General features: G+C 41.0%; 1 protein-coding gene across 3 annotated transcripts in view; it reads left to right on the top strand.

The window, feature by feature from the left end:
• CDYL2 (chromodomain Y like 2) overlaps positions 1-24,609 on the top strand; it is a 183,690-nt gene that overhangs the window by 105,157 nt on the left and 53,924 nt on the right. Inside the window, exons 2-3 of one of the 3 annotated variants that reach the window (XM_037816104.1) lie at positions 16,769-17,360; positions 17,504-17,641. In XM_037816104.1, coding sequence (XP_037672032.1) covers positions 16,769-17,360; positions 17,504-17,641 — 730 coding nt within the window. Of the gene's footprint in view, positions 1-16,768; positions 17,361-17,503; positions 17,738-24,609 lie in introns of all 3 variants that reach the window. The other 2 variants (XM_037816103.1, XM_037816105.1) reach the window with 2 other exon arrangements.

Genomic DNA, 24,609 nt, shown 5'->3' with positions numbered 1-24,609 from the left:
ATGTATATGGTACATTTTATCTATTCATCTACTCATGGATAGTTAGTTTGCGTCCATCTTTTGACATTTGTGACTATGGTTATCTCTACTGGATATCTTTGCTTTATGACATTTCGATCCACTGTCTAGTGTCCTCTCTTCCCATCTGAAGAACTCTGTTTTTAAACATTAACAGTGGTTTTGAACTCCCTCAGCTTTTGTTTTTCTGAGAATGTCTTAATTTCTCCCTCATTTTGAAAAGAAAGTCTTGCCAGATACAAAATTCTTGGCCAGCAATTGTTTTCTTTCAGCACTTTAAATATATTATCACATGCCTTCTTGCCTCCATGGTTTCTGATGAGAAATCAGCACGTCATCTTATTCAGTCTCCCTTGTGGTAACATGTTGCTTTTCTCTTGCAGCTTTCAGAACTCTGTCCTTATCCTTGGCACTTGACAGTTACTAGGTGTCTTGGCATGGTTGTCATTCAGTTCCCTGAGGTGTTGCTCATATTTTTCTCTTCTTTTCCCTATCTGTTCTTTTGTGTGTAGAATTTCAGGTGTCGTGTTCTCCAGTTCCTGAGTGGTTTCTTCTGCCTCTTGAGATCTGCTGTTGTATGTCTCCATTGTGTCTTTCATCTCTTGTGTTGTGCCTTTCATTTCCATAGACTCTGCCAGTTGTTTTTTCGAACTTTTGATTTCTACCTTATATTCACCCAGTGTTTTCATTATATACGTCATCTCTTTTGCCATATCTTCCCTAAGCTTTTTGAATTGATTTAGCATTAGTTGTTTCAATTCCTGTATCTCAGTTGAAGTGTACATTTGTTGCTTTGACTGGGCCATAACTTCATTTTTCTTAGTGGAGGTTGTAGTTTTCTGTTGTCTAGGCATCTGGTTTCCTTGGTTGCCCCAATCAGGTTTTCCCAGACCAGAGTGGGCTCAGATCTCAGAAGAGGGCAATACTCAGCATCAGGTCTCCTTGAGGGTGTGTCTTAGAAGTTTGACACATGCTGTGAGGCCTCAAGCCACTGTGCTTTTCCTAACCCACCCAGCAGGTGGCACCTGTCAGCCGGTAGCTCCTAACTGGTATAAGGAGGTGTGGCCCCCTTAGTCCTTAGTTTTGGTTTGGCTATTTTCCCCCAGGCTCTGGAGTCTGGTTCTGAATGGGAGGCTGGTAGTAGGGCTGGGCACCATCTCCTTCCTCTTAGGGAAGATACATCCCCCCTAGGGAGTTATCATCTGCATTTAAATAGGCTCGTTGTCTCTCTGACTCTGCTATCTCCACCCTTGTCTGAGTCAGAGCACTGTGAACTGAAAATGGCTGAGGCTTTCTCCACTGAGCTGCCCAGGTTGAGAGAGAGAAAAAGGGACAGAAAGCTCCCCTTCAGGGCCAGTCCACAGCCCCCACCCCCCAGCTTCACCCACTGCCCAGAGATAGCTCACGGTCCTCTGGGCTCCCTCTCCCAGCCGACTCTTTAAGGTCAGTCATCACTAAAAGCCTCTGTCTGCTTGTTGGGGATTTGTAGCTTGTATCGATCAGTCCATGTTTGTTAATCAAAACCCCATTTGGAGCTGGACTGGGGTATATTCGCTTGTTCAGAGAGTGCTGTTCTCTATCACAGCAAGGCTTTGCTGTTTGGGCTGCCATGAGGGGAGGGGGCTCTCAGCGTGGGTCTGCAGTTTTTACTTACGGATTTTATGCTGCCATCTCAGGCATTCCTCCCAGTCCAAGTTGGTGTGTGATGTGTGGACAGTCACGGCTGTCCCCCAGCAGTTATTCCAGATTATTTACTAGTTGTTCCTGGTTGTTTATTAGTTGTTCCACTCCTCTCTATGCCGCCATCTTCTTTCTCCTCCTCTCCTGCTGTTGCATTTTCTTGATTCAGCACTCAGTTACTGGAAGCATTTCACTGTTTTCTTGAGTTTTGAGGGAGATGGCTCTGTCAGCATTTGATAGTTGTTCAAAGCCTCTGTGGGGAAATGGTGCCCTGAAGCATTGTACACTGTCCTCTTAGTTTGCCGGAAGTTCCCACAAATTTTGTCTGTTGTATTTTCATTTAGTTCAAAATATTTTAAAATTTTGCCTCAGATTTCATTGACCCCTGTTATTTAGAAGTGTGTGGTTTAATTCCAAATAGTTGTAGACTTTTCCAGATATCTTTGTGTTATTGATTTGTAATTTAATTCTGTTATGGTCAGAGAACATACTTTGTATTATTTCTACTCTTGAACATGTAAGTTTGTTTTGTGACCCAGAATATTTCAAATACCCTGTGTCCGTTGAAGAATGAGTACCCTGCTGGTTTTTTTGTGGGGTTTTCTATAACTGTCAGTAAGGTTAGGTTGATTGATAGTGTTTTTGAGGTTTTCTTAATGATTTTTTATCTATTTGTTCTGTCAATTACTGAGGGTAATTTTGAAGTTTCCAACTATAAATGTCTATTTGTCTAATTCCCCTTTGACTTCTCCCAGTTTTTGCTTCATATATTTTAAAACTCTGGCATTAAATGCATTTTGTTTTGTTACACGTTTTTTGGAGAAATGGCCCTTTAATTATGTCAGATTTCTCTTTATTCTTGGTAATGTTCCTTGTTTGGAACTCTGCATTGATATTAATATAACTACTGAAAGATTCTTTTATTGTTTGCACAGTACATTTTCCAATCATTTTACTTTTAACCTCTCTATGTCTTTATATTGAACGTAGATTTCTTAGAGACAATGTGTTCTGGAATTTTGCAATTTTATCCAATCTGACAATATCAGTCTTTTAACTGAGGTCTTTATACCGTTTATATTTAATGTGATTATTGATACAGTTGTATTAAAATCTGCCATTTGCTAGCTGTTTTCTTTATGTTCTCTCTGTTCTTTGTTCTTTTTTTCTCTTTTTCTGCCTTTTGAGTTAATTGAGCGTTTTCTTTCCATTTTATCTTCAGTTATTTACACCTCTTGTTTAATTTTTTGTTTGTTTTTTATCATTTTTAATTGTAGAACATAACATATATACATAGAAGTGATAACTTTCCAAGTGCAATTTAACAAGTAGTTATAGAGCAAATTTCATAGAATATTATAGGTTACAGTTCCACAGTTTTAGTTATTTCCTTATTGTGAAATATAACATATATACAAAAAGCTGATAGCTTTCAAGTTACAATTTAACAAGTAGCTGTAGCACAAATTTCAAAGGATGCTATGGGCTACAGTTCCACTATTTCAGTTCTTTCCTTCTAGCTATTCTAATACCCTAGCAACTAAGAAAAAGAAAATTAAATAAAGATTCAATATTCATCATCCTTTGTTAAATTCCATCTTGTCTGTTGCTACCCCTTCCTCTAGTTTAATCACTTTCCTGATCTTTAGGGATGTCTAGGCAGTGACAACCCTAACCTGTTCATGTTGAAAAGGGGTGTCAACTTTATGAGCAAAGGGGACACATCTACTTGTTGTTCTTGAAGAAGCTTTTGCCTTTGGGTTTTGGGATTCAGCTGGCATAGGAGCACTCTGGAGGATTTAAGTTTCTGAAGAATAAACTTAGTGAGTGAAACTTCTATAGTCTCAGATAGGGATCCGTGTATTCTTTAGGGTTTTCAGGACTACTGTTGACGTGGGTTTATCATATTGTGGTCATTTGGCATATCTAGGTGAAGCTTGCATAGGAGTAACCTCCAGGACAACCTCTTGCTCTATTTGAATTCTCTTAGCCACCAAAACCTAATTTTTTTTACCTTTCTTTTCCCCCTTTTGGTCAAAAAGGCATTCTCAATCCCTCAGTGCCAGGGTCAGGCTCATTCCCAGAAACCATGTCCCACGTCGCTAGGAAGGCTCATTTATTTTGGGGGTCCTGTCCCACGTCGTGGGGTGGGTGATGAATTTATTTTCAGAATTAGGCTTAGAAAGAGAAAGTCCACATTTGAGCAACATAAGAGGTTCTCTGGAGGTGACTCCTGGGCATAATTATAGGTGGGCTTGGCCTCCCTTTTACAACCATAAATTTCACCCAAGCAAGCCTCAAGCAAGCTTGACTTATAAAATAGGGGGTTCCTAAATTCACACAGCATCTGTTATGTCCCCAATAATCCATCCATATCTCACATTATCATCACTTAGTTGTGCAGTCTTTATCACTCTCCATTTTAAATAATTCTCATGACCCAAAACATCTCCTAGCTCTTGTCAGCCCTTAATTATTTGTCTATAGTATTTGTGTAATACTAGTATGGTATTCTTATTAATTATAGTCCCTAGTATGCAATATGTAGATTTTTCCCATATACCCTTCTGTTGTTTTTCCCACATACCCTGTTGTCTTGTTTAATTTTATAAGTAGTTTCCATAGAGTTTACTTTACACATTTTAAATCAGCTACCTTCATATAATTTATACTGCTTGACATGTAGCTTAAAGGCCTTATGATAGTATATTCCCATTTCTTCCTTCCTTACTTTGTCCTGTTGTCACACGTTTACATTTGCGCATGCCATGAAAACATCATCCATTGCTACTGTTTTAACTTTAGACAGTCAGTTATCTTCTAGGGGATGTAAGGTAAGGGAAAAAAAAAGTTTAATTTTACCTTGCGTAATTCTGTTTCCAGTGCTCTTTAGTTGGTTATGTAGATCCAAGTTTCATATTCCTTCTGTCTAAAGTGATTCTTTTAACATTTTACATTGAGTAGGTCTGCTGGTGATGAATTCCTTTCATTGTTTGAGAAAGTCTTGTTTCTTTCATTTTTGAAAGATTTTTACTGAATATTAAATTCTTGATTGACAGTTTTTTTCTTTCACCATTTTCAAGATGTTACTTCATTGTCTGCTATCTTGCATGGATTCTGGTATAATAGTTTTTGTTCCTCTGTATGGCATGTGTCATTTGTCTCTGGCTCATTTCAATGTTCTCTCTTTGTATTTTGTTTTCTGTAGTTTCAGTATGATATGACTTAACTTATTGTGTTTGTATTAAATAGTATTTTATTTAAAAAACCCTGTTCAGTGTACTCTGAGCTCTTGGATCTGTGGTTGGTTGCTATCATTAATTTTGAAAAGGGTTGGCTTTTCATTTTTCAATTTCCTTTCACCATTCTCTCTTTCTTCTCCTGGGATTCCAGTGAACGTATGTCAGACCACTTGTTATTGTTCTACAGCTCTTGTATGCTCTGTTCTCCTCACCTCCACCCAATTTTTTTGTTGCTTTGCAATTTGGTTAATTTCTGTAGACCTGCCTTCACATTTTCTGGTTTTTCCCTCAGCTGTGTTGTGTCTGCTGATGAATCTGTCAAAGACAAGCCTCATCTCTTTTACTAGGTTCTTGAATTTTAGCATTTTCATTTGATTCTTACAGTTTCCTTCTCTCTGCTAAAATTCCCCATCCAATCTTCTATTTTTCATTTTCTCCATTAGAACTGGTGTCTGGTTACTCTGCCCTGGGTAAGTCAGTGTGTATATTCTTTCTCTCCATGTAGGTAATTTAGATTTTTGGCTACTTGAATTCCCTTCAATCTGTGCTCCTTGATGACTTCTGGAAGAGTCATGAATATGCAGCTTGTCTTGATTTTTGTTTTGTTGTTGTTGTGAAGGAAGAGGCAGTGCTTTTTCTAGTTCTTCACATGCTGAGCAGGAACTGAAAGCTAGTCCATAGATTTTTGTTTTTTTTTTTTCAGTTTGTTATTGATATTGACTTTTATTAGAATGAATTTGGAAAACATGGCCTGTGTAATTTCTATTTTTTTCCCTCCAATGTATTGAGATTTTCTTGAAATATTATGCATATTTATTTTTGTGAGCTCTCAATTCCTATTTTAAAGTAATGTATAGTTTCATTTTGGAGCAAAGCTGATAGTGAATATTATTAATATTTACCTTATAATTATTAACCATTTTACTTACCTTTATAAGCTCATATGACATAAAAAAATTCCCACTAATTTTGTCTACATATTGTTTACAAATAATGGTAATTTGACTCCATATCTCCTTTTCCTGTCCTATATTTTATTGTGTTGTCCATATTACCCCAAATAATTAAAAAATGACATCATTGCACTTACCTTTGTTTTGTCTTGACTTCAGTGGGGGAGAGCCTGATGGATTTTACTGTTAGGATTGATGCACACTGTTAGTTTGCTATAGCTTTTATTTGTCATATATATGCATATACATGTATATTTTTTATTCCCATTTTAGGGAATAAATTTGTCTGGAATGAATTTGAAGTTTGAGTAAATGACTTTTCAGCATCTGATATTATCTTTTTTTTCTTCTTTGACCAGTTAATGTGAAACTTCTATTTGTAGACTTTCAAATATAACCATTCTATCACTTCATGATGTTTTATCCTTTTAATATATTATTGCATTCTGTTTTCTAGTTGTATAGAGGATGTTTGTGTCACATTGGTCAGTGAAATTAGTCTATAGATTTTGTTTTTATGCTGTCTTTTCCAAGACTTTTTGTGAAGCTTGTTCTAGATTTGTTCAATGGATTAGGAAGCCATTCATTCTTTCCATATGCACTAAAATAATTTTTGGAGTATGGGATATTTCTTGAATATCAGAAAGAGTCATGGATAAACATATTTTGGATAGAACCTTTTCATAGGATATTGTTAATAATCATCCTTCTTATAGTTATTTGTTTCATATTGCACCAAATAGTTAAAAAATGACTTCATTGCACTTATTTTTATTTTGTCTTGATTTTAAAAACTGTATCTAGTTCGGTCCTAGATTTTGAGCTGTTTATCTTGTCATCTTCTTTATAAGTCATTTTTGCTAATATATGTATTATTTCATAATGGGCATTTCATCCAGGATTTCATCATGTTAGAATACATGGTATTGCAAAAATTTGAATTACATCTATTATATTCTCATTTCATTTATGGTTCATTTTATTTGTATTTTCTTGCTCTCCCCTTCAGTGTATTCATCAGAAGTTTATCTGTTTTATTGCCTTGCTTCAAGAGTCATTTCTTATAATGTACCATTTGGATTCCCTTCTCATTTCCTTTTCTGTACTACTGAGATATTTTCTTAGTGGGTGCCAGGGTGTTTACCCATTAACATGCTAAGCTTTTAATAGTCTCATTTAATTAATACCAAGTTTGCTTCAAAAGCAAATAAAAAATCTGTTCCTACACAGCTCCACCCCCTTTATGTTGTCACAGAACATATCTTTGTGCATTGTGTGACTATTAACATAGATTTATATTTATTGTTTTATGCTTTTGTCTTTTAAATCATAAAGGAAATGAAAAGAGATGTTACAAACCAAAAATACAACAGTATTGGCTCTTATATTTACCTTTGTAGTTATATTTACTGAAATTCTGTAGTTCTCTGTATGGCTTTGAATTACTGTCTAGAGTCCTCTCCTCTAAGCCTAAAGGACTTACTTGAGCATTTTCATAGGGTAGGTCTACTAGCGATGAACTCTCTCAGCTTTTGTTTGTCTGGGAATGTCATAATTTCTCTTTCATTTTCAAAGGATGGTTTTGCCAGATAGAGAAGTTTTTTTTTTTTCTTTCAGCACTTTAAATATGTCATCCCACTGCCTTCAGGCCCACATGGTTTCTGATGAGAAATCAGCTGTTAATCTTATTGCAGATCCCTTGTGCCTGATTAGTTGTTTCATCTTTCTGCTTTCATTATTCTTTCTTTGTCTTTGTCTTTAAGCAGTTTGGTTCTAATGCATATCTTGATGGATCTCTTTTGGATTTTGTTAGCTTTCTAGATGTGTGGATTATGTCTTTCATTAAATTTGGAAGTTTTTATCCATTATTCCTTTAAATATTCTTTCTGACTCTTTCTATTCCATCTTCTCTGTTTAGGATTCCCATTATGCATATGTTAGTATGTTTGGTAGTACCCATAGATCCTTAGACTCTGTTCATTTTTTCTTATTCTTTTTACTTTCTGCTCCTCAAACTGGATCATTTCAATGGGTTTATCTTCAAGTTTGCTTATTCTTTCTTCTGTCTGCTCAAATCTATTGTTGAACCCCACTGGTGAACATTTAATTTCATTTATTATACTTTTCAGCCCCATAATTTGTTTGTTTCCGTTTTATAAGTTCTATCTCTTTATTGATATTCTCCATTCATAGATCATTCTCCTGGTTTCCTTTAGCTCTTTCTTCATGGTTTCTTTTTCTCTATGAGCATATTTAAGACAGTTGAAGTCAACTGATTTAAAATCTTTTTTTTTTTTCCCTAGTAAGTTCAATGTCTGTGCTTCCTCAGTGACAATTTCTGTTGATTTCTTGTGGCTAGGCCATACTTTCTTGTTTTTTGCATGTTTTATTATTGGTTGTTGAAAGCTGGGCAGCTGAACTCTTTTCCAAAATGCTGTATCATTTTATGCACCCAACTGCAATAAATTAGAGTTCCTGTGGATTAGTATTCTTGCCAGGTTCGGTATTGTCAGTATATATATATATATTTTTAATTTTTATCATTCTCATAGATAACATAACAGTATCTCATTTTGGTTTTAATTTGCATTTCCCTAATGTCTAATGATGTTAAGCATCTTTTCATATGTGTACTTGGTATCTGTATACCTTCTTTAGTAAAGTATCTATTCATATCTTTTGCCCATTGTTTAATTGGACTTTTTTTCTTATAGCTGAGTTTTATGAGTTCTTTATGTAATTCTTGATGAATATCCTTTATTGCATATGTGATTTGTAAATATTTTTCTGAACAAATCTGTGGCAGAGCAAAAGTTTTAAATTTTAATGACGTTCAAGTTACCATTTTTTTTTCTTTTATGGATTGGGCTTTTGGTTTTATTTCTAAAATGTCATCTCCAAACTGAAGGTCATGAAGATTTTCTCTTCTCTTTTCTTTTAGAAGTTTTATAGTTTTAGATTTTACTCTTAGGTCTTCAGTCCGTTTTGAGTTAATTTTTGCATAAATTGTGAAATATGTCTTATACTATCTTTTAATCCCTTCTGAAAGTTTCTCCTTTTATTGAGGGAGTTCTGATATTTACATTTTCTTTCCATAAATAATGTTTTGTCTCACTTATGATTTCTTATTTAATGCTTTTGGAGTTTTTTGCTTTAAGGATTGTGCCAGTTTGAATGTATTATGTCCCCCCAAACACCATTATCTTTGATGTAATCTTGTGTGGGCAGACCTATCAGTGTTAATTAGATTGTAATTCTTTGAGTGTTTCCATGGAGATGCACCCCACCCAACTGTGGGTGATGACTCTGATTGGATAATTTCCATGGAGGTGTTGGCCCATCCATTGGGTGGGTCTGAATTAAATTACTGGTGCACTATATAAGATCAGACAGAAGGAGTGAGCTTGCTACAGCCAAGAGGGACACTTTGAAGAAAGCACAGGAGCTGCAGATGAGAGACAGTTTGAAGACAGCCGTTCAAAGCAGACTCTTGCTCCAGAGAAGCTAAGAGAGGACAAATACCCCAAGTGCAAATAAGAGTGATATTTTTGAGGAACAGCAGCCTAGAGAGGAACGTCCTGGGAGAAAGCCATTTTGAAACCAGGACTTTAGAGCAGATACCAGCCATGTGCCTTCCCAGCTGACAGAGATTTTCCGGACACCATTGGCCATCCTCCAGTGAAGTACCCGATTGCTGATGTGTTACCTTGGACACTTCATGGCCTTAAGACTGTAATTGTGTAACCAAAATAAACCCCCTTTTATGAAAGCCAACCCATCTCTTGTGTTTTGCATTCCGGCAGCATTAGCAAACCAGAAGAAGGATATTTCACTTTTAAAATGTCTTTTGCAGTATGGGCCATGTTTCTGTCTTATCATTTGGTTTGAATTGTATATCTTCTCTTCATAAATTTTGTGGGGTATGTGCATGTTTGGTGTGTGTTTTCCAAGCAACTTTACTGAGGCATAGTTTGTACAGAATAAAATTGACACGATTTATGTGTAAATACTGATGACTTTTAACAAATTTGTACACTACCACCTTAGTGAAGATACAGAACATTTTCATCTCCCTGGAAAGTTTCCTTGATCCTTGTCTTAGATTTCCAGGGCTGCTATAATGAAATTCCACACTGGTTGACTTAAACAGAAGGAATGTATTGGCTCATCATTTGGAGGCTGGAAGTCCAAAATCACGGTATTGGCGGCCAGGCCCTCTTTGAATTCTGTAGTATTCTGGTGGTGGCTTGCTGACAGTCCACCTGTCCTTCTGTAACACGGCAACGTGCTGCTTCTGTCTCCTCTTGTGGCTTGTACTTGTGTGTCCAAATTTCCTTTGCTTATGAGAGATCCAGTCATACTGGACTAAGGCCCGCCCTGATTTGGTTCAGCCTCATCTTAATTGACTCTTCAAAAATCTTATTTACTAATGAGATCATACCCACAGAACTGGGGCTGGGACTTGAAACATGGTCTTTGTGAGGCCCCTGAATCGATATCCAACACGCCCTTTGCATCTATTCTCTACCCACCGACCCCAGGCAGCCACTGCTCTGACTACATCACTATACATCAGCTTGACCTGATATACCTTATTTTTTGTCTGGCTTCTTTTATTCATCATAATGCCTTTGAGATTATTCCATATTGCATGTTGTCAATAGTGTGTTCTTTTTATTGCTGAGTATTATTCTGTTTCATGAATGTATTGAAGTTTTCTTATGCACCTGTTAAAACAGTTGCATTGTTCCCAGGTTTTCTCCATTATGAATAAAGTGGTATGATCATTTGTGTATATGTCATTTTATGGACACTTTTCCTTTCTCTAATATTAATACTTTAAAAAAAACATACATTAGCATGTGTTTCTCTAGTGATAAAATGCAAAAAATCATACAATAAATTTTAACACTCTTTCATATATGACCCCATCCTCTCTTCGTTATCTTAACTTGGTATTTAAAAGTCATATTATTATATTTTAACTTTTCTATTCTTCCATTGTATACAGATAACCCTTTGAAATCATTTTATATTTGCTTTCAATTTTATCACAATTACAGTAATTCACTCTAGATGTTTGTTATCAGTGTTCAGCATTAATCTTAGTATGTACTTATTTCACCTTCTTGAGTTTTAAATTTTAAACATTAGCTTAAAATCTTATCTCAAGGACCTGTTTGAGTCTTTTCTTGTTTTAAATGGGTAGTTTATTTTTCATACCTGACATATGAGATGTCTTCCTTCTCATCTAAAGGACCACTTGACTGGTTATAAAATTCTTGAGTTCACAATATTTATTTCTTCAGATTGTGTTTTAGCATATTTAATATTCCTTGTCTGCCTGATTTTTGCACCTACTATTTTTGGGTAGGGTGTGTGTGTGAAGGTAGGGAGTTTAACTTTTTGAAATTTTCTAAGATAGATGTAACGTTGATAGAGTTTCAGCCTCCTCTCCATCACTGAGATCTTTTTTCACATATAGATTTCTCCTATTTTGCCTTGATTGGTGTCCCTGTCCCTTTTTCATTTTTTGCCTCTGCCATACTTAATATTGGTTGGATCACCACTAACTCTCCCAGAGGTCTGTTCTCTTGATGCTTTCTTTGAGATGTTTGTGTCCTTTTTCTTCAGCATTCTTGGAGAATTTTTCGGGTGTGTTGTCTACATCACTGACTGGATTTTCTGCATGTTGAACCTGTCCTTTTCTGGCTCCAACAAAAACTTTATTTCTTTGCTTGCATTTTTCCTTTGGTTTCCTTATATCCTTTTTATGTAAATGGGATTTTCTTTTGTGTCAGTTTGCATCTTTGCCTATTAGTTTTCATTGAATCATTTTTCTTTCTCTCTCTCTCTCTTAAAAAGAGGTCAAATTTTCTGTAGTCTTTGAAAACACAACACAAATGCTGTCCAGAAATGTACAGTACATACTAAATCACTAGTATAAATTTACCAAGAATTTTTAGTTATGATCACATTGTTATGTTTTAGAAATTTTTATAAGTATGTCCTGTGATGATGCTGTTGCTAGGTTTTTGAGTGTTCTTGGTCAAAGAGAGGTCTCTGGGTGTAATATTTTCCACCTGAGTGGGTGTGGGGCCTCCACTTATTCCCCCTCATTGTTGGATCTTACATAATCCCCCAAATCAGATCCTCACCCAGAGGTTAACTGATTCCCTTTGCTCTGAACCAAATTTCATATGTCTGCCAGCCATTTCTCAAGTGTAATTTTGCTGGACTGAACAGGGAATGCCTCCTGTTCTTTTTGTCTTATTTTTGGAGTAGATAATCTGAAACAGTCACAGTGTTCTAGACCAGAAACTGCCCATATCGAGTTGCTCCCAGATCTTGTCCTGTCCGTAGGGGAAGGATGGGGTGTCTTTCCACCTCCACTCCCAAGGCACTTGTCCCATGACGTAGAAAGGAGGCAAACAGAGAGGTCCTTGTGGATGTGGGGTTTGATGTCCAGCGTCAGGGCAATGTGCTATGTTTCTGTGCAAGGATGGCTGATGTGTGTGTATGTCCAGACAGCAGCCGGGAAATCTTTCTTTATTCTTTTTTGTCCTTACTCTGCTTTCAAATGTCAAGACATGTACTAGCAACCCAGTTTCTCAGTCCACCCCATCTGTTTTGGGACATTCCTTCAAGATCTGGCAGCTTGTTGATTGGTAATCCTGGAGTCCTGCGTTACTGTAATTTTTTGAACCATCCCCACAGTTGGTACTTTGCTGGTTCCTGCCTTGTTCTAATTGGTTCTGATCACTGGTGAGATGAGGCCAGGTGGCTAAGAGCTGGGGCTCTAGAGTCAGAGGGACCTGGGTTCAAATCTTGGCTTAACCGTCTACTGACCGTGTGATATAGGGAAAGTTACCTACCTTCTCTGAGCCTCAATTTTCTCATCTGTCAGTGTGAAAAGAATATTCAACTCAAAGGCTAGATGTAAAATTAAAGATGACAATTTATAAAGGGCTTAACACAGTTCCTGGAACTTAGCATGTACCCAATAAAGGTAATTGTCGTAATTCTTCCTAATGAGACAGCCATCTACCCATCATCGTAAAACTGATAATAATTGCATCAGAATTTCCCTGCCCTCACCTACAGTAGCCTCCAATACTAACTGGAATCACAGAGAGTAAATGTTAATTAACAATTTGGTTAAACTCTAAGGAATAGCCCAGGGTCTCAGATTGCTTATCGTCAATAGTGTGTGTATGTGCAATTTCTAATATCATCCATATGTTTGTCAGTATGTTCAAGGGAGGAGAATTAAAGACTGTTTCCATTTTGAACAAACTAAGCGTCAGGTGAAAGCCCGTGGCCTGTGCAGGTGGGGTCAGGGTGGGGAATCAGGAAACACAGCGGCCAGAACCAGGTTGGGCAGGTCTCTGGTTTTGGCAGAGTTAGGAAGCAGTGGAGGAGGTTTTAGGGATATTTGAGGATAAAAGGATTCCCAGAATGTTGCAGTCACTTTGCAAGATCAAGGCCTAAATAACTTGGATGTTTGTTATCAACGGAACAAATGAGAATTCTGGTTCTGTTTGAGACACTCTTGAGAAAAGGAGGAAGGTGGGTCAGAAAACCTAAAGACATAAAGACATAAAGAGAAGATTAGGTCCCAGGGGATGACAGAGATCAAGATATGATAGCATATTTGGGAACCACATTTCTTCTGAGCTCTTTGGGGGCATTTTGGTCTATTAGAAAAAGTCATTATTTTCCTGAACCTGAAAAAAATATGTATTTTTAGCTGTGGGATGAAATAGCAGATATAAAACATTTTTGTCAATTGAAGTTTCATCCATATAAGCATACTCCTGCTCATCTCTTTGTGGTACTCTGTGGTTTTGAAGATATTTTCCTCATTTATTTTCCCCTTCAGAACTCCCAACAACACTGCTTGTGGCTGTTACTATTATTATTATCTGTCTCACAGATGGGGACCCTGAGGCCCATAGATGCTGGGTGACTTGCCCGGGGCCATATGGATGGAAAGTAGCAGAACCAAAAGTTTTTCCCCACACACCAGGCTATTAGGCATGATCCTGTTGATATAGTTCATTGTCACTATCGGGTTAATTTAAGTAGAAACAGGATGTCAAGCCACCCAGTGGCCTTACTGTCCCCCCATAAAGCAACTTCTGACTCAAGCCTCTAGGAAGGATTTGTCAAATAGGCTGGGAGGAAACAGAACCAAGCTGTCCCCCAGTGTGACTCCAAATAGCCGTCTGGACTCTGCTCCCTTGTTGACTTTCAGCTTCTTCAGCATCCTGTCTTTGGGTAGCCGTCTTCCTCTCCTGGAAGGACTCACCTAAGTCGGTGAGCCTTCTCTTTTTCCCAGGAGCAGTTGATTTTCCCAGGGGAGTCATGTTCTGCAGGGAGGAGAAGTAGCTGTCTTTAGACATCAGCAAAATTTTTGGTCAAGGTCATATACAAAGTTAAGTGACTTTTTCTGTGGAATATAAAGTTACATATTCATACATTCTCCACAACAACCCTGTGAGATAGGTTCTATGATCTGCCCTTTGTTATCTGAGTCACCCAAGGCCCTAAGAGGTTTACTGATGTGCACAAAGTCTCATGATAAAAAGCACATCATTTAAACCAGATGTTCTTGCCCCAAAGCCTGTATTCTTAAATACTATACTAAGCTCATTTTGATAAGTGTCTGCTATCTGTTCATCTGTTCATGGACCCACTGCTCACCCTTTTACGCATCCATCTATCCAACCGTCTGTCCATCCGTCCATCCATCCATCCATCCATCCATCCATTCATCCATCCATTGTGTTGGCTTTTTCTCTAACATCCTTCTCTGCTTCACCCTGGGGAAGAGTTTTCTCCATCCTGGGGGCAGAGCATTTGCTTTCTGAAACTGGAGGCTCTCATACCAGCATACATCCCTTAACGCCTGGACTTGCTCTTGATACTCTTAGGTTGGTGTCCTCGAGAATACTGCTGTTTCAGGCGGTGCCAAGTTGTTGGCTCACTTTCCTCTCTTTATAAACCTGTGGAAGGCTTCCCTTTACAAAGCTCTTAAAATGTGCAAATCTCCGTCTGTGAGTCAGAGCTTCAGGATCCTCCTGGAAGCCCTCTTGGCTTTCTGAAGCGTCATTACAGATGAATGTGCGCTCAGCCCCATTCCCTGACTCAGAGGTTGGAGGTTGGATGGCATTGGCCTGAGTTTACTTTTTTAAAACTGTTCTAGAGTTTGTATGATACATCTCAAAGTTATGTAATAAACCTGACACATGTTCACAGAGCATTTTATAATGAAAAATTTTAATAGAAATTTGAGATAATTAAGGTCTTTGTAGAGGCAGTATTGTGGAAAGACAGGATGGTCTAGCTATTTAAATGTCTGTTACGTGTGAAGCAATGAAAGTCATTTAATTATTTTGCATAGCCTCTTGGACATAAACCATTTGTGAGATAATCTCAGTTTTCAGAGTTTTTTTACTTTTTACTAATGGAAAATTTGAAACATAAAAAAATTCAAACATTTATGTTAACACAAACAGAATTGTATAATGAATCCTCACGTACCCGTTTCCCTTCTTCAATAATAAGTATACACTTCTCCCCTCCCATATTATTTTTTGTTTCATAAGTTCTGAGGACGTATTCCCCACTTACCACTTAATTTCAATGGGTAAAAATGCCATTCTAGAAAAGCACATTATGTTGACTTGGAAATATGGTAAACTTTTGAATCTTACTCTTTACTTTTCTCATTGAAATTTTGATTTCTTTTTGGTAGAGCAATGTGAATTTTCTATTAATTTAAAAAATTTTAAATTAATAGAAAATTTGGAAACATAAAAAATGAACCTTTGCATACTCACCTAGATTCACCTACTGTTAGCATTTGGAATGGCATTTTTCTGTGTTTTTTTCCAATAAAGACGGGAGGTTTTCTTACCTTCGAAGATGTCTGGAGATAGCACATGGTTTCAGAACCCGGTAGACCAGGGTTAGAACCTCAGCTCCACCATACCCTGGCTGTGGGATTGTGGATGAGTTACCTCACACTCAGTTCCTCCATCTGTCAAATGTGGGTAACGTAGAGTATACCCCATGGGGTTATGTGAAGCACAGAGTGAGCTTTCAAAAAATGTTGCCCATCACCTTGTAGAAGCTGGGAGAGCTGAAAGGGGAGGATTGGACCTGGTCAGCTTAATCTTCTTTGGTCAATATGGAAGTTGTGTGTAGTTGAGAGTTAGTATGACCTGGTGTTTAAGAGGACAGGTGAGAGTGGGTTCAGCTTTGGATCTTGGTTGAGTTAATCTCCCTGAGTCCTGTTATCCTCACCAATAAATGGGGATAGCAAGGACACCCTCTTCATGGGGTCATCATCAGGAGAAAATAAAAGAGAGAGTGTATGCCCAGCATTTAGTTAAGTTCCTGCTTTGTAGATGCTCAATAAATGTTCCTAATTATTAGTGTTATAAGCAAGGATGTGTTAGTGTAACACCTACCACATATAAGCTCAATAATTGTCACTTCTTACTGTAACTAAAGATGAAAAACCCATACCAGTTGGTCTTTGAAAATCTGAGGCTACTTTGGTACAGTGAAAAAAAATAAAGACCTTTAGCAAAAGCTTGCAATGCAACTTCAAACAAGATATGTCTTGGTGGGACAGGCAAATGATATCAGCCAGGTATGGTGCTATGTGACTCTATCATGGGAAAGGACCATGGACTTTTGGTTCTGTTCAGTGATGTCCTAAAATACACCAGCCTTCTTGGATGCTCCTGGAAGGGCTGGCTCCAGGCATCAAGTGGTTCCCTCCATGACGAGAGGATGTTCTCATTGCCTGAGACTAATATGTTTCTTTTCTCTCTCTTTTCTGTCTCTCATCTCGTATCCCAGGTTGAAAGGATTGTAGACAAGAGGAAGAACAAGAAAGGAAAATGGGAGTATCTGATCCGGTGGAAAGGGTATGGGAGCACTGAGGACACATGGGAGCCAGAGCACCACCTCTTGCACTGTGAGGAGTTTATCGACGAGTTCAATGGGCTGCACGTGTCCAAAGACAAGAGGATTAAGTCAGGGAAGCAGGCCAGTGTCTCCAAGCTCCTGCGTGACAGTCGAGGGGCCTCAGTTGAGAAACTCTCCCACAGACCTTCTGACTCTGGAAAGAGCAAAGGGACGTCCCATAAACGGAAGCGAATAAATCCTTCCCTGTCCAAGACGAAAAAAGGGCACTCTGTGAAGCCCCCTGCTGGAGGTGACAGGGCCACCAAGACTGTGTCTTACAGGACTACCCCCAGTGGCTTGCAAATAATGCCCCTGAAAAAGGCTCAGAATGGGATAGAAAATGGGGATGCCAGTTCAGAGAAGGATGAGAGGCACTTTGGAAACGGGTCCCACCAGCCTGGCTTGGATGTGAATGATCATGTTGGAGAGCAAGACCTGGGGGACTGTGACGTCAGCCATGCAGCCCTGGTGGAGAATGGGCTTGGTATGTTGCTTTTGTTTCTCGGGTTTGGCCCTGGCCTTGGCGGACAGGGAGCTTGGGTGCAGCCTAGGGAAACCCTTAAGACCCCTACCCCCATCCCCACCTCTCAGCTGGCCAGTAACTCTCCCTTCATCTCTCTCACCCAGGGCCATGTGGACTTGGTCAAATGCCCACATTGGTTACAGACACCTATGCATGTGGGGAGGCCAAGCCACTGATGCACCCGCCGAGGTCTCTAATGAGTCTGAAATTCCTGACTGCGCTTCAAGACACCCAAGGTCATGGTAACCACTCTAGAGACACTTCTCAGAGGGCAGCTCAAAGCTCTCACCCACCAGGACCCAAGACTCGTGTCCCGAGAGGGCCGGTACCATCACAGGGTAACACGCGACCCTCAAAGCCCTGGCTTTAAATTTCATCGTGCCCCCAGAGGACAGGGTCTAGGTTGGGGTCTTCTCTTCCTTCTTAGACCCAGATAGCATCTGGAATTCTCCAAAACAGTCCTTAAGCTGGAGCCCCTTTCCTTCAGTCTATTGCTCAGATGGATCATCTGACCACATTTCTATATTAAGTCCTAAAGGTTTCCTGACCCCTTCTTATGCAAATTCTTTTAGCTAGTACCTTCTTACTCCATCCCTGGGAGCAGCATAGCAAAGATTATGGAAATCCTCCCTCTTTCCTAAGTCCCTGCAGGCAAAATTAAGAAAAGAAGAGACACTGACCCAGGCAATTCAAGCTCCCAAACCTGACATTTCCTTAATTGTCCAAGTGCTCCTTAGTTCAGTCCTTTGGGCCCAGATCTTCCAGATTAATTGTCAACACCAGTCACATGTGCCCCTTTGTTTCTCAGACACCTGTGCTCCCATGTCTACCTGGTGACACTTTCCTCTTTAGCTGCCAGCACCCTAAACCTCGGGCTCTTGGGAAACCCTGCGTGAGCTTGGACAATGTATGCCCAACAAAGCAGGGCACCCAGTCACCCCACGTGGAACCAGAGTGTGGGAGGGAACAGGGATGCTGGGATGCAGAGTGGGATTTGCTGGAAGAGCTCATGGAAGGAGGATGTGATGGAGGCAGAGGTACACCAAAACGGTGGTTTTAGAGGAACGCGTGCTCAGAGCATGCCCTGCTGGGAGAGCGCATCTTCAGGGACTCTTGTTGGGGAATCTGAGCACTCTGATTTGAGCTTCCTCTTTCTCCGGTGGGAGGAGTTTCTCCAAAGCCGGATTTATTTAGCACTCGTTGCCCCAGATTGACTCACGTTTCTGTGTGGGGGTCCCCGATGCTGCCATGACTGTGCTGGCTAACATATGTAAAAGCTGTTTGTTTAGAAATGCATCTCTTGGGGAGAAGTGGGCTTGTGTGAATGAGAGCTGGCCTAAGCAATGCTGGGCCTGCTGTTTCTGTGACAGCTGCCTGCAGCCAAGAAGTTAGTTCCCTAACTCAGGAAGGGTCCCAGGGGGCACTTTGGAGGCTCCCCAGGTGCAGGCAGAAGGCATCGGGACATAGTGCCCTGCATTTGGCTGTTGGTGGCTCCCTGCTCTGCTCAAAATGTGTGAGGCTGCCCCAAGAGTAGTGGGAGCCCAAGGAAGAGGCAGGAGGGAGGTGTGTTGCTGACCATAGCTTGCAGACTGCGGCATGAAGGACGGGAGCCAGACTTATAGATAAGTCTAGACAAAGGCACTCTCTCATCCTGTGCAACTTTGTTGGTGGGGCAGAGCTGCTGGCCGTTTGCACTGTCCTTGGGTTTCCCCCAGGCTTCCACCCATGATCTCTGTTCATGGGATGTGGTAGTGATCAAATGAAGGGACAGGGGCAAGGATGAGCTGGGTGAGGTCAGTGGTAGTCTAGAGAACTCCAAAATGCTCCTCTAGACCTTTCTTGTCTCTGATCTCTTCTCTACTTCCTTTTGTCTGATGTTGCGTGTTCTGTACTGACCTTGGGCCTGGGTGGAGAGGAGGAAGAGCCTGTTCTGTTTTAGGTGTTCCAAAGGAGCCCTTTGGTTGGATCACGTCCCATAGTGTTGGTGTCCATGAGACACCCCCTGCTGGACCCCCCAAAAGTTAAAGCCATGGTTCTTAAATTCTGCAGAAGATTTACCTGGCACCCTATTAGAAATGCAGATTCCTGGGCTCTACCCATGGAGTCTGATTCACCCAGAAGATGGGTTTTTCACAAGTACTCCAGGTGACTCCTGCATTTTGAGAAATGCTCTGTGGCATAATGGGGGGTGGCAAAGAGTTTCATATCATGAGTCAATTTAATTCAATTTAATATTTATTTTTTGAGCACCTGGTAAGGATTAGTCACCACGCAGGGTGCTTGGGATGGAGTCATGAGAAGGTAGCTGAGGACTTCTCCTTCATGGAACTTGCAGTCTTGTCTTAAATGAGTTGAAAAGGCTCCTGAGCCTGGCTCAGTGCGATGAGTTACTTGTACGTGACATGCATGTATGTCTTTCTCATACCTGCATTAAAGTCTTCTGTGGTCATCAGGGTGATAATCGTCTCATCTGTTTTCCATTTTTAGCACCCCAGTTAGAACCAGCTTATTATCCAGAACTCGGGAGAACTGGGGAGAGGAGAAGCCTGGGAATCCTTGCCAGAGCCAGAGAAATGTCAAAGAGAGTGGTTTAGGGTCCCTAGACAAGACCGAGACTCAAGACCCCAGACAGGGGAGTGAGCTTTGGTTCTAGAACTCCCCAGCAAGTGGTCAGAAGTGTAGTCAAGCAAAATATGGTTCTGTGTATGTTTTTCAACCAGTGGGAAGCCTTGACAAAGCCAGTGTCCGTGCCCACCATGGGACTCTGGAGTGTCCTAGTCCCTCCAGTCCCCTTGCCTCCCACCGTCCCTGACCCCAACTCAAGGCTCCAGGTCTGGTGGACACAACAGTTTGCCCGCAGCTCTTCAGAGCAGAAGGAGACTCTTCTTTGCCTGGCAGAAGGGGATGGGGAGATCCTGGCTGCGCTTGCACAGCATTTGTTTTGGGGGTGGGCTGTTGCTTTTTATATGGTTTTGACTTCTCTTTGGTGAATTGAGGTTCTGCATACAGAAAAGCTGCTTACGTAACTTGTTACTCATTTACCGCTGACTTTTTGATCTGTGCTGTGGGAACGAGTGCTAAATTGGGGCTGTGGCGGGCAGTGTTTTGGTTTCAGACTGCATTTTCCCCAGCAGTGTGTGTGGAGTGTATGCAGCAACTCAACCGCACTCTTCATTCTGTTTCTCCTGCAGTCATGAGAAGGGCTCTGTGGTCTGGGGACCATCTGCCTTGGGATCCCTTGGAGAGCTTGTTAAAAGTGGGCTCCACCCCACTCAAATGAATCAGAATCTCAGGGGGCAGGGGACAGGGTTTTTACTGTAAACGCTGAATTTTAACAATCAGGGGTCTCAAGTAGCTGTTGTGGATGTATGCAGTAGAGAAAAATGGTTTGCAGATCCATTTGTTGGTAAACCCCAGGTAACTCTTTAGATTTTAAAGTCTTAAGTATGAATGTGAGTTGGTCCTTCAAAGCTTTAAAATCTGACATAATTTCTCCTTGTTGATGAGCTTTCTACTGGGCATCTCTTTTTCTGAAACACATTGCGTTCATCTGTACTGAAAAGCCCATTGGGTTAGTTAACCCACCGTGGTCCCGTCCAGGAGAACTTCCTAGCAGCTCTCATGTCTGTATAGGTCAAAACTTTGATGCTTTACAGATTCAAAAGAGGCTTTAACCTGTGGAAATATCCATAACTGGGAGCTGAGGTTTCACTCCAAGCTCTTGCACAACACATAGGCTCCCTGCGTCCTCTGAATTAGCACGAGGCCGGTAAGCGTCCACCGTCAGTGCCGATCCTGTGGCCCCATGTTCATTCCCATTTCTTTTATCTTTGAGGAGCGTTGACCTTGTGCTGTGATGGTTGTTGTCACACAGGCATCGCGGCTCCGACCCTCGTGACTCAGTGTTTTCAGAGTTGGCCCTGTTGTTGCATGAGTCATCCCACATGCACAGGCAACATTCGTCATTTTCTCTCCATTGATTTTTAAAAAATGATCTCAACTTTCATTTTATAATGTTTGTTTATCTCTTCCTACTCACACTTTCGGCATGATGATTGTTTTTACCTCCATGATCACGATGGAGGGATGATACCATCGTGAGAGTAGGATTTAGAAGCACCTGTCTTGCAGTAAGACCTCTGAAAATTTGCCCATTTGCCTGGTGTCAGCTTCCTGGGTAGCCTCCTGTGGTTAGAGCTGGGGCGGGGTGGGGGGCTAACATGTCCCTCCCCCACCTGCCCTCTAGAGGTGGTGTTTTACAGTGAAAGCAAGGTCAGACCAAATTATTCCAAACATGCAGTGATTTATTATCAAGACTACACACACACCTCCCTGTCCTTGCATGGAAGTCTCACTCAGAGATGGCCTGACCTGTGGTCACATCAGGTGACCCAGAGAGAAAACGGAGGACCTGGGAGTTCTGCTCATTGCAAGCTGCATCCCTAGCGTTAGAGAGCTGGCCTGGCCAGGTTCTTGTGCTTCCATACAATGCTTCTACTAAATCTTCAAAATCAGTCATTTCACCAAAAAAATTATCTCTAATATCCCTTATGCTAATTGACACAAACCTTCAGGGGTATGTTAAAAAATTTTTTTTTTGTTAGAGAAGATGTAGGTTTACAGAAAATCATTCAATATTTTAAAGTGTTTAAAAAACACTGCAGATCTGAGATGAAACATGGGAAATGTCCCCTTCCCAAACCAAGAGCCTGCATCAGAATGCCCCAGAGGCCTTTTGAAAACAGATTGCAGGACCTCACCCCAGAGTGTCTGATTCAGTAGGTTTGCGGTGAGCCCCGAGAGTCTGCGTTTCTAGCAAGCTCCTGGGTACTGCCGCTGGCCAGGGACCCCACGTGGAGAAGCACTGCCCTGAACCGATGCACACCAAGACGAGATGTGGCTGTGGATGGCCGCGGGGGTACCGGGGAGGATGGAGCCCCATTGCCCTGGACCTCCTTGGGTTTGTATTTATGAGACTTTACAAGTTCAAAGTTTGTGGAATGAGAAGTTGTACATGCAAAGCTTTTGAGGAGAGGAACTTCTGTGTGGCGAGGGCTTGGGATTTGGGAAGTTCTTTCTGTGGCCCCACAGCCATCCCGAGAAGCAGCTGTTGTTACTCTACCCCCTTCACAGAGGAGGAGACAGAGGTTGCAACTTGCCCAGTTTGGAATGAGGAGAGAAATCCAGGAAATTTGACTCCAAAGCTGGTTCTCTAAACCACTGCCCAACTGGCAGTTCCTAAACCCTGCTAACTGACAAATATGTGTCCTAATCGGGAAGCAGGGAGGACTCCTGGGGCAAGAACGACGTCTTTGACCCACCATCTTGCTTGTTGCCGGAAGGATATAACCCTTTTAATCCTGAGATGACTAACTCTCTGCCAACCAATTTGAAAATTCAGATAAAATGACCAATTCTCTAGAAAAATACAGCTTAAAGCAGACTCAAGGAAGACTAAAAAAACCCAAACAGAGCAGTAACAATTAAAGAAATTGAATCCATAGTTTAAAAGCTCTCATAAAAAGCAAGAAAAAAGGAACACAAGGCCCATAGAGTTTTACAGGCAAGTCTACCAAACATTTTAGAACAGATAATCCCTACCTTAGACAAACGTTATGGAGAACAGGGAGAAGAAGAAAATAATCCGAGGCTGGTATAACTTGAATTTCCAAATCAGACAAGGAGAGGAGAAAGAAACATTGTGGGTCAATATCACTAAGGAATATAGTTGTAAAAGTCCTAAGTAATCTTTCTGGGCTTGTAGTCCTCTTGATGCTTCCTCAAAATTGTGGCTTTCACAGCCTTCTCACTCCCTACCCTCAACTTGATCCCAGTTCTGGGGGTCCATGGCATCACCACTGCTTCTTGGGAAGAGGTCACGGGAGCCGGGTTTGGAAGGCTCTAGTGTCCCAGGCAGTGGCCCCGATGACCGAGTGAATCCCAGAAATGCCATGAAGTGTGTCCACGTGTCTTGTTTGCACAGGTAGCCGTTTCCCTGGGCACAGCCGTTCTTTTTACCGTCTTCAGACGCCCACCCCAAGGCCAGCAAACCTTGACTGAACTGGTTGTTATTTCAGAAGTGGGTGATTTTCCCAACCAGTAATAACAACAAAAGCCTAAGGGGTTTCCCTGTGTTGTCTTTCAACGTGTGGCAAGTGAGTAACTCGTGCTAATGAATGAACTTGAAATGCTTTCATGGGCAACGTTAAGACTTGTCCAGCTTGGCCACTGCACGCTGGAAAGGCCAGACCGACGGAAAAACCCCATCGTCTGCTGCTGTCGTCACATCTGCTCTGATGCTGAGCCTCCCGCCTCCCTCCTTCAAGGACCTTTGCAGTTCTGTCCGGCCGCCTCAGGGTAATCCAGGATAATGTCCCCATCCCAAGACCCTGAACTTGATCACATCTGCAAAGTCTCTTTTGCCATGTAAGGTAACATATTTATAGGTTTGGGGGATTAGGACGTGGACATCTTTAGGGAACCACCATTCAGTCTCCTGCAGACACACAGGGGAATTTGGGAGGGAAAACTCGAGGCAAATGGGTTTATATTTTTGAATGAGCAAGAAACCAACTGGTAACAAGGAGACATTGATTTTGTCGATTGGATTAGAAAATGTTAAAATGGAATAATATACTTGGTGTGGACTTCAAAACAACTGGTGATCATCGAAGTTGACTTCAGTTTCTTTACTGATTTCAGAGGTGGAGACAGGAAACTCCTACACGACACAAAGCACGTTCTGATTCTACAATGTTTTAGTGTGGCATTTGCTGCAAGACAGCAGTTATTTTAGAAAAGCTGACATGAGCCCTCCTGATGCCAGAGCCGCTCTCAGTGATGACATAAGAACAGTGGTCTCACTACCTGATATTTATTAAGCCCTCAACCTGGGGCAGGCGCTGGGGTGAGGGTTTTACAAGTGGTAGCTCAGTTAATGCTGGCAACTCTAGAAGTCGGTCACCTGTCATCCCCACTTCACAGACGAAGAAACAGAGTCTTTAAAACATTAGTTAGGCAGCTTGCCTGTGGACCTGAGAAGGTGATGTGCTAAAGCCCCAAAGCCCGGCGTGGTTTGGGGGTCCAGGGTCTTTTTTAAACTGTGTTCTTAAACTGCTGTATCATATGATATCTGACTTTCTTACCAGACTGTAATCACATGGAGGAAAAAGGCTTTCCTCCTCATCTGTGTGTGTGTGTGTGTGTGTGT

This window comes from Choloepus didactylus, chromosome 22, assembly GCF_015220235.1.
Source record: "Choloepus didactylus isolate mChoDid1 chromosome 22, mChoDid1.pri, whole genome shotgun sequence".
NCBI lineage: Eukaryota > Metazoa > Chordata > Mammalia > Pilosa > Megalonychidae > Choloepus > Choloepus didactylus.
Note: the sequence above shows the minus strand (reverse complement) of the source record. Positions and strands in the feature narration are given on the sequence as shown.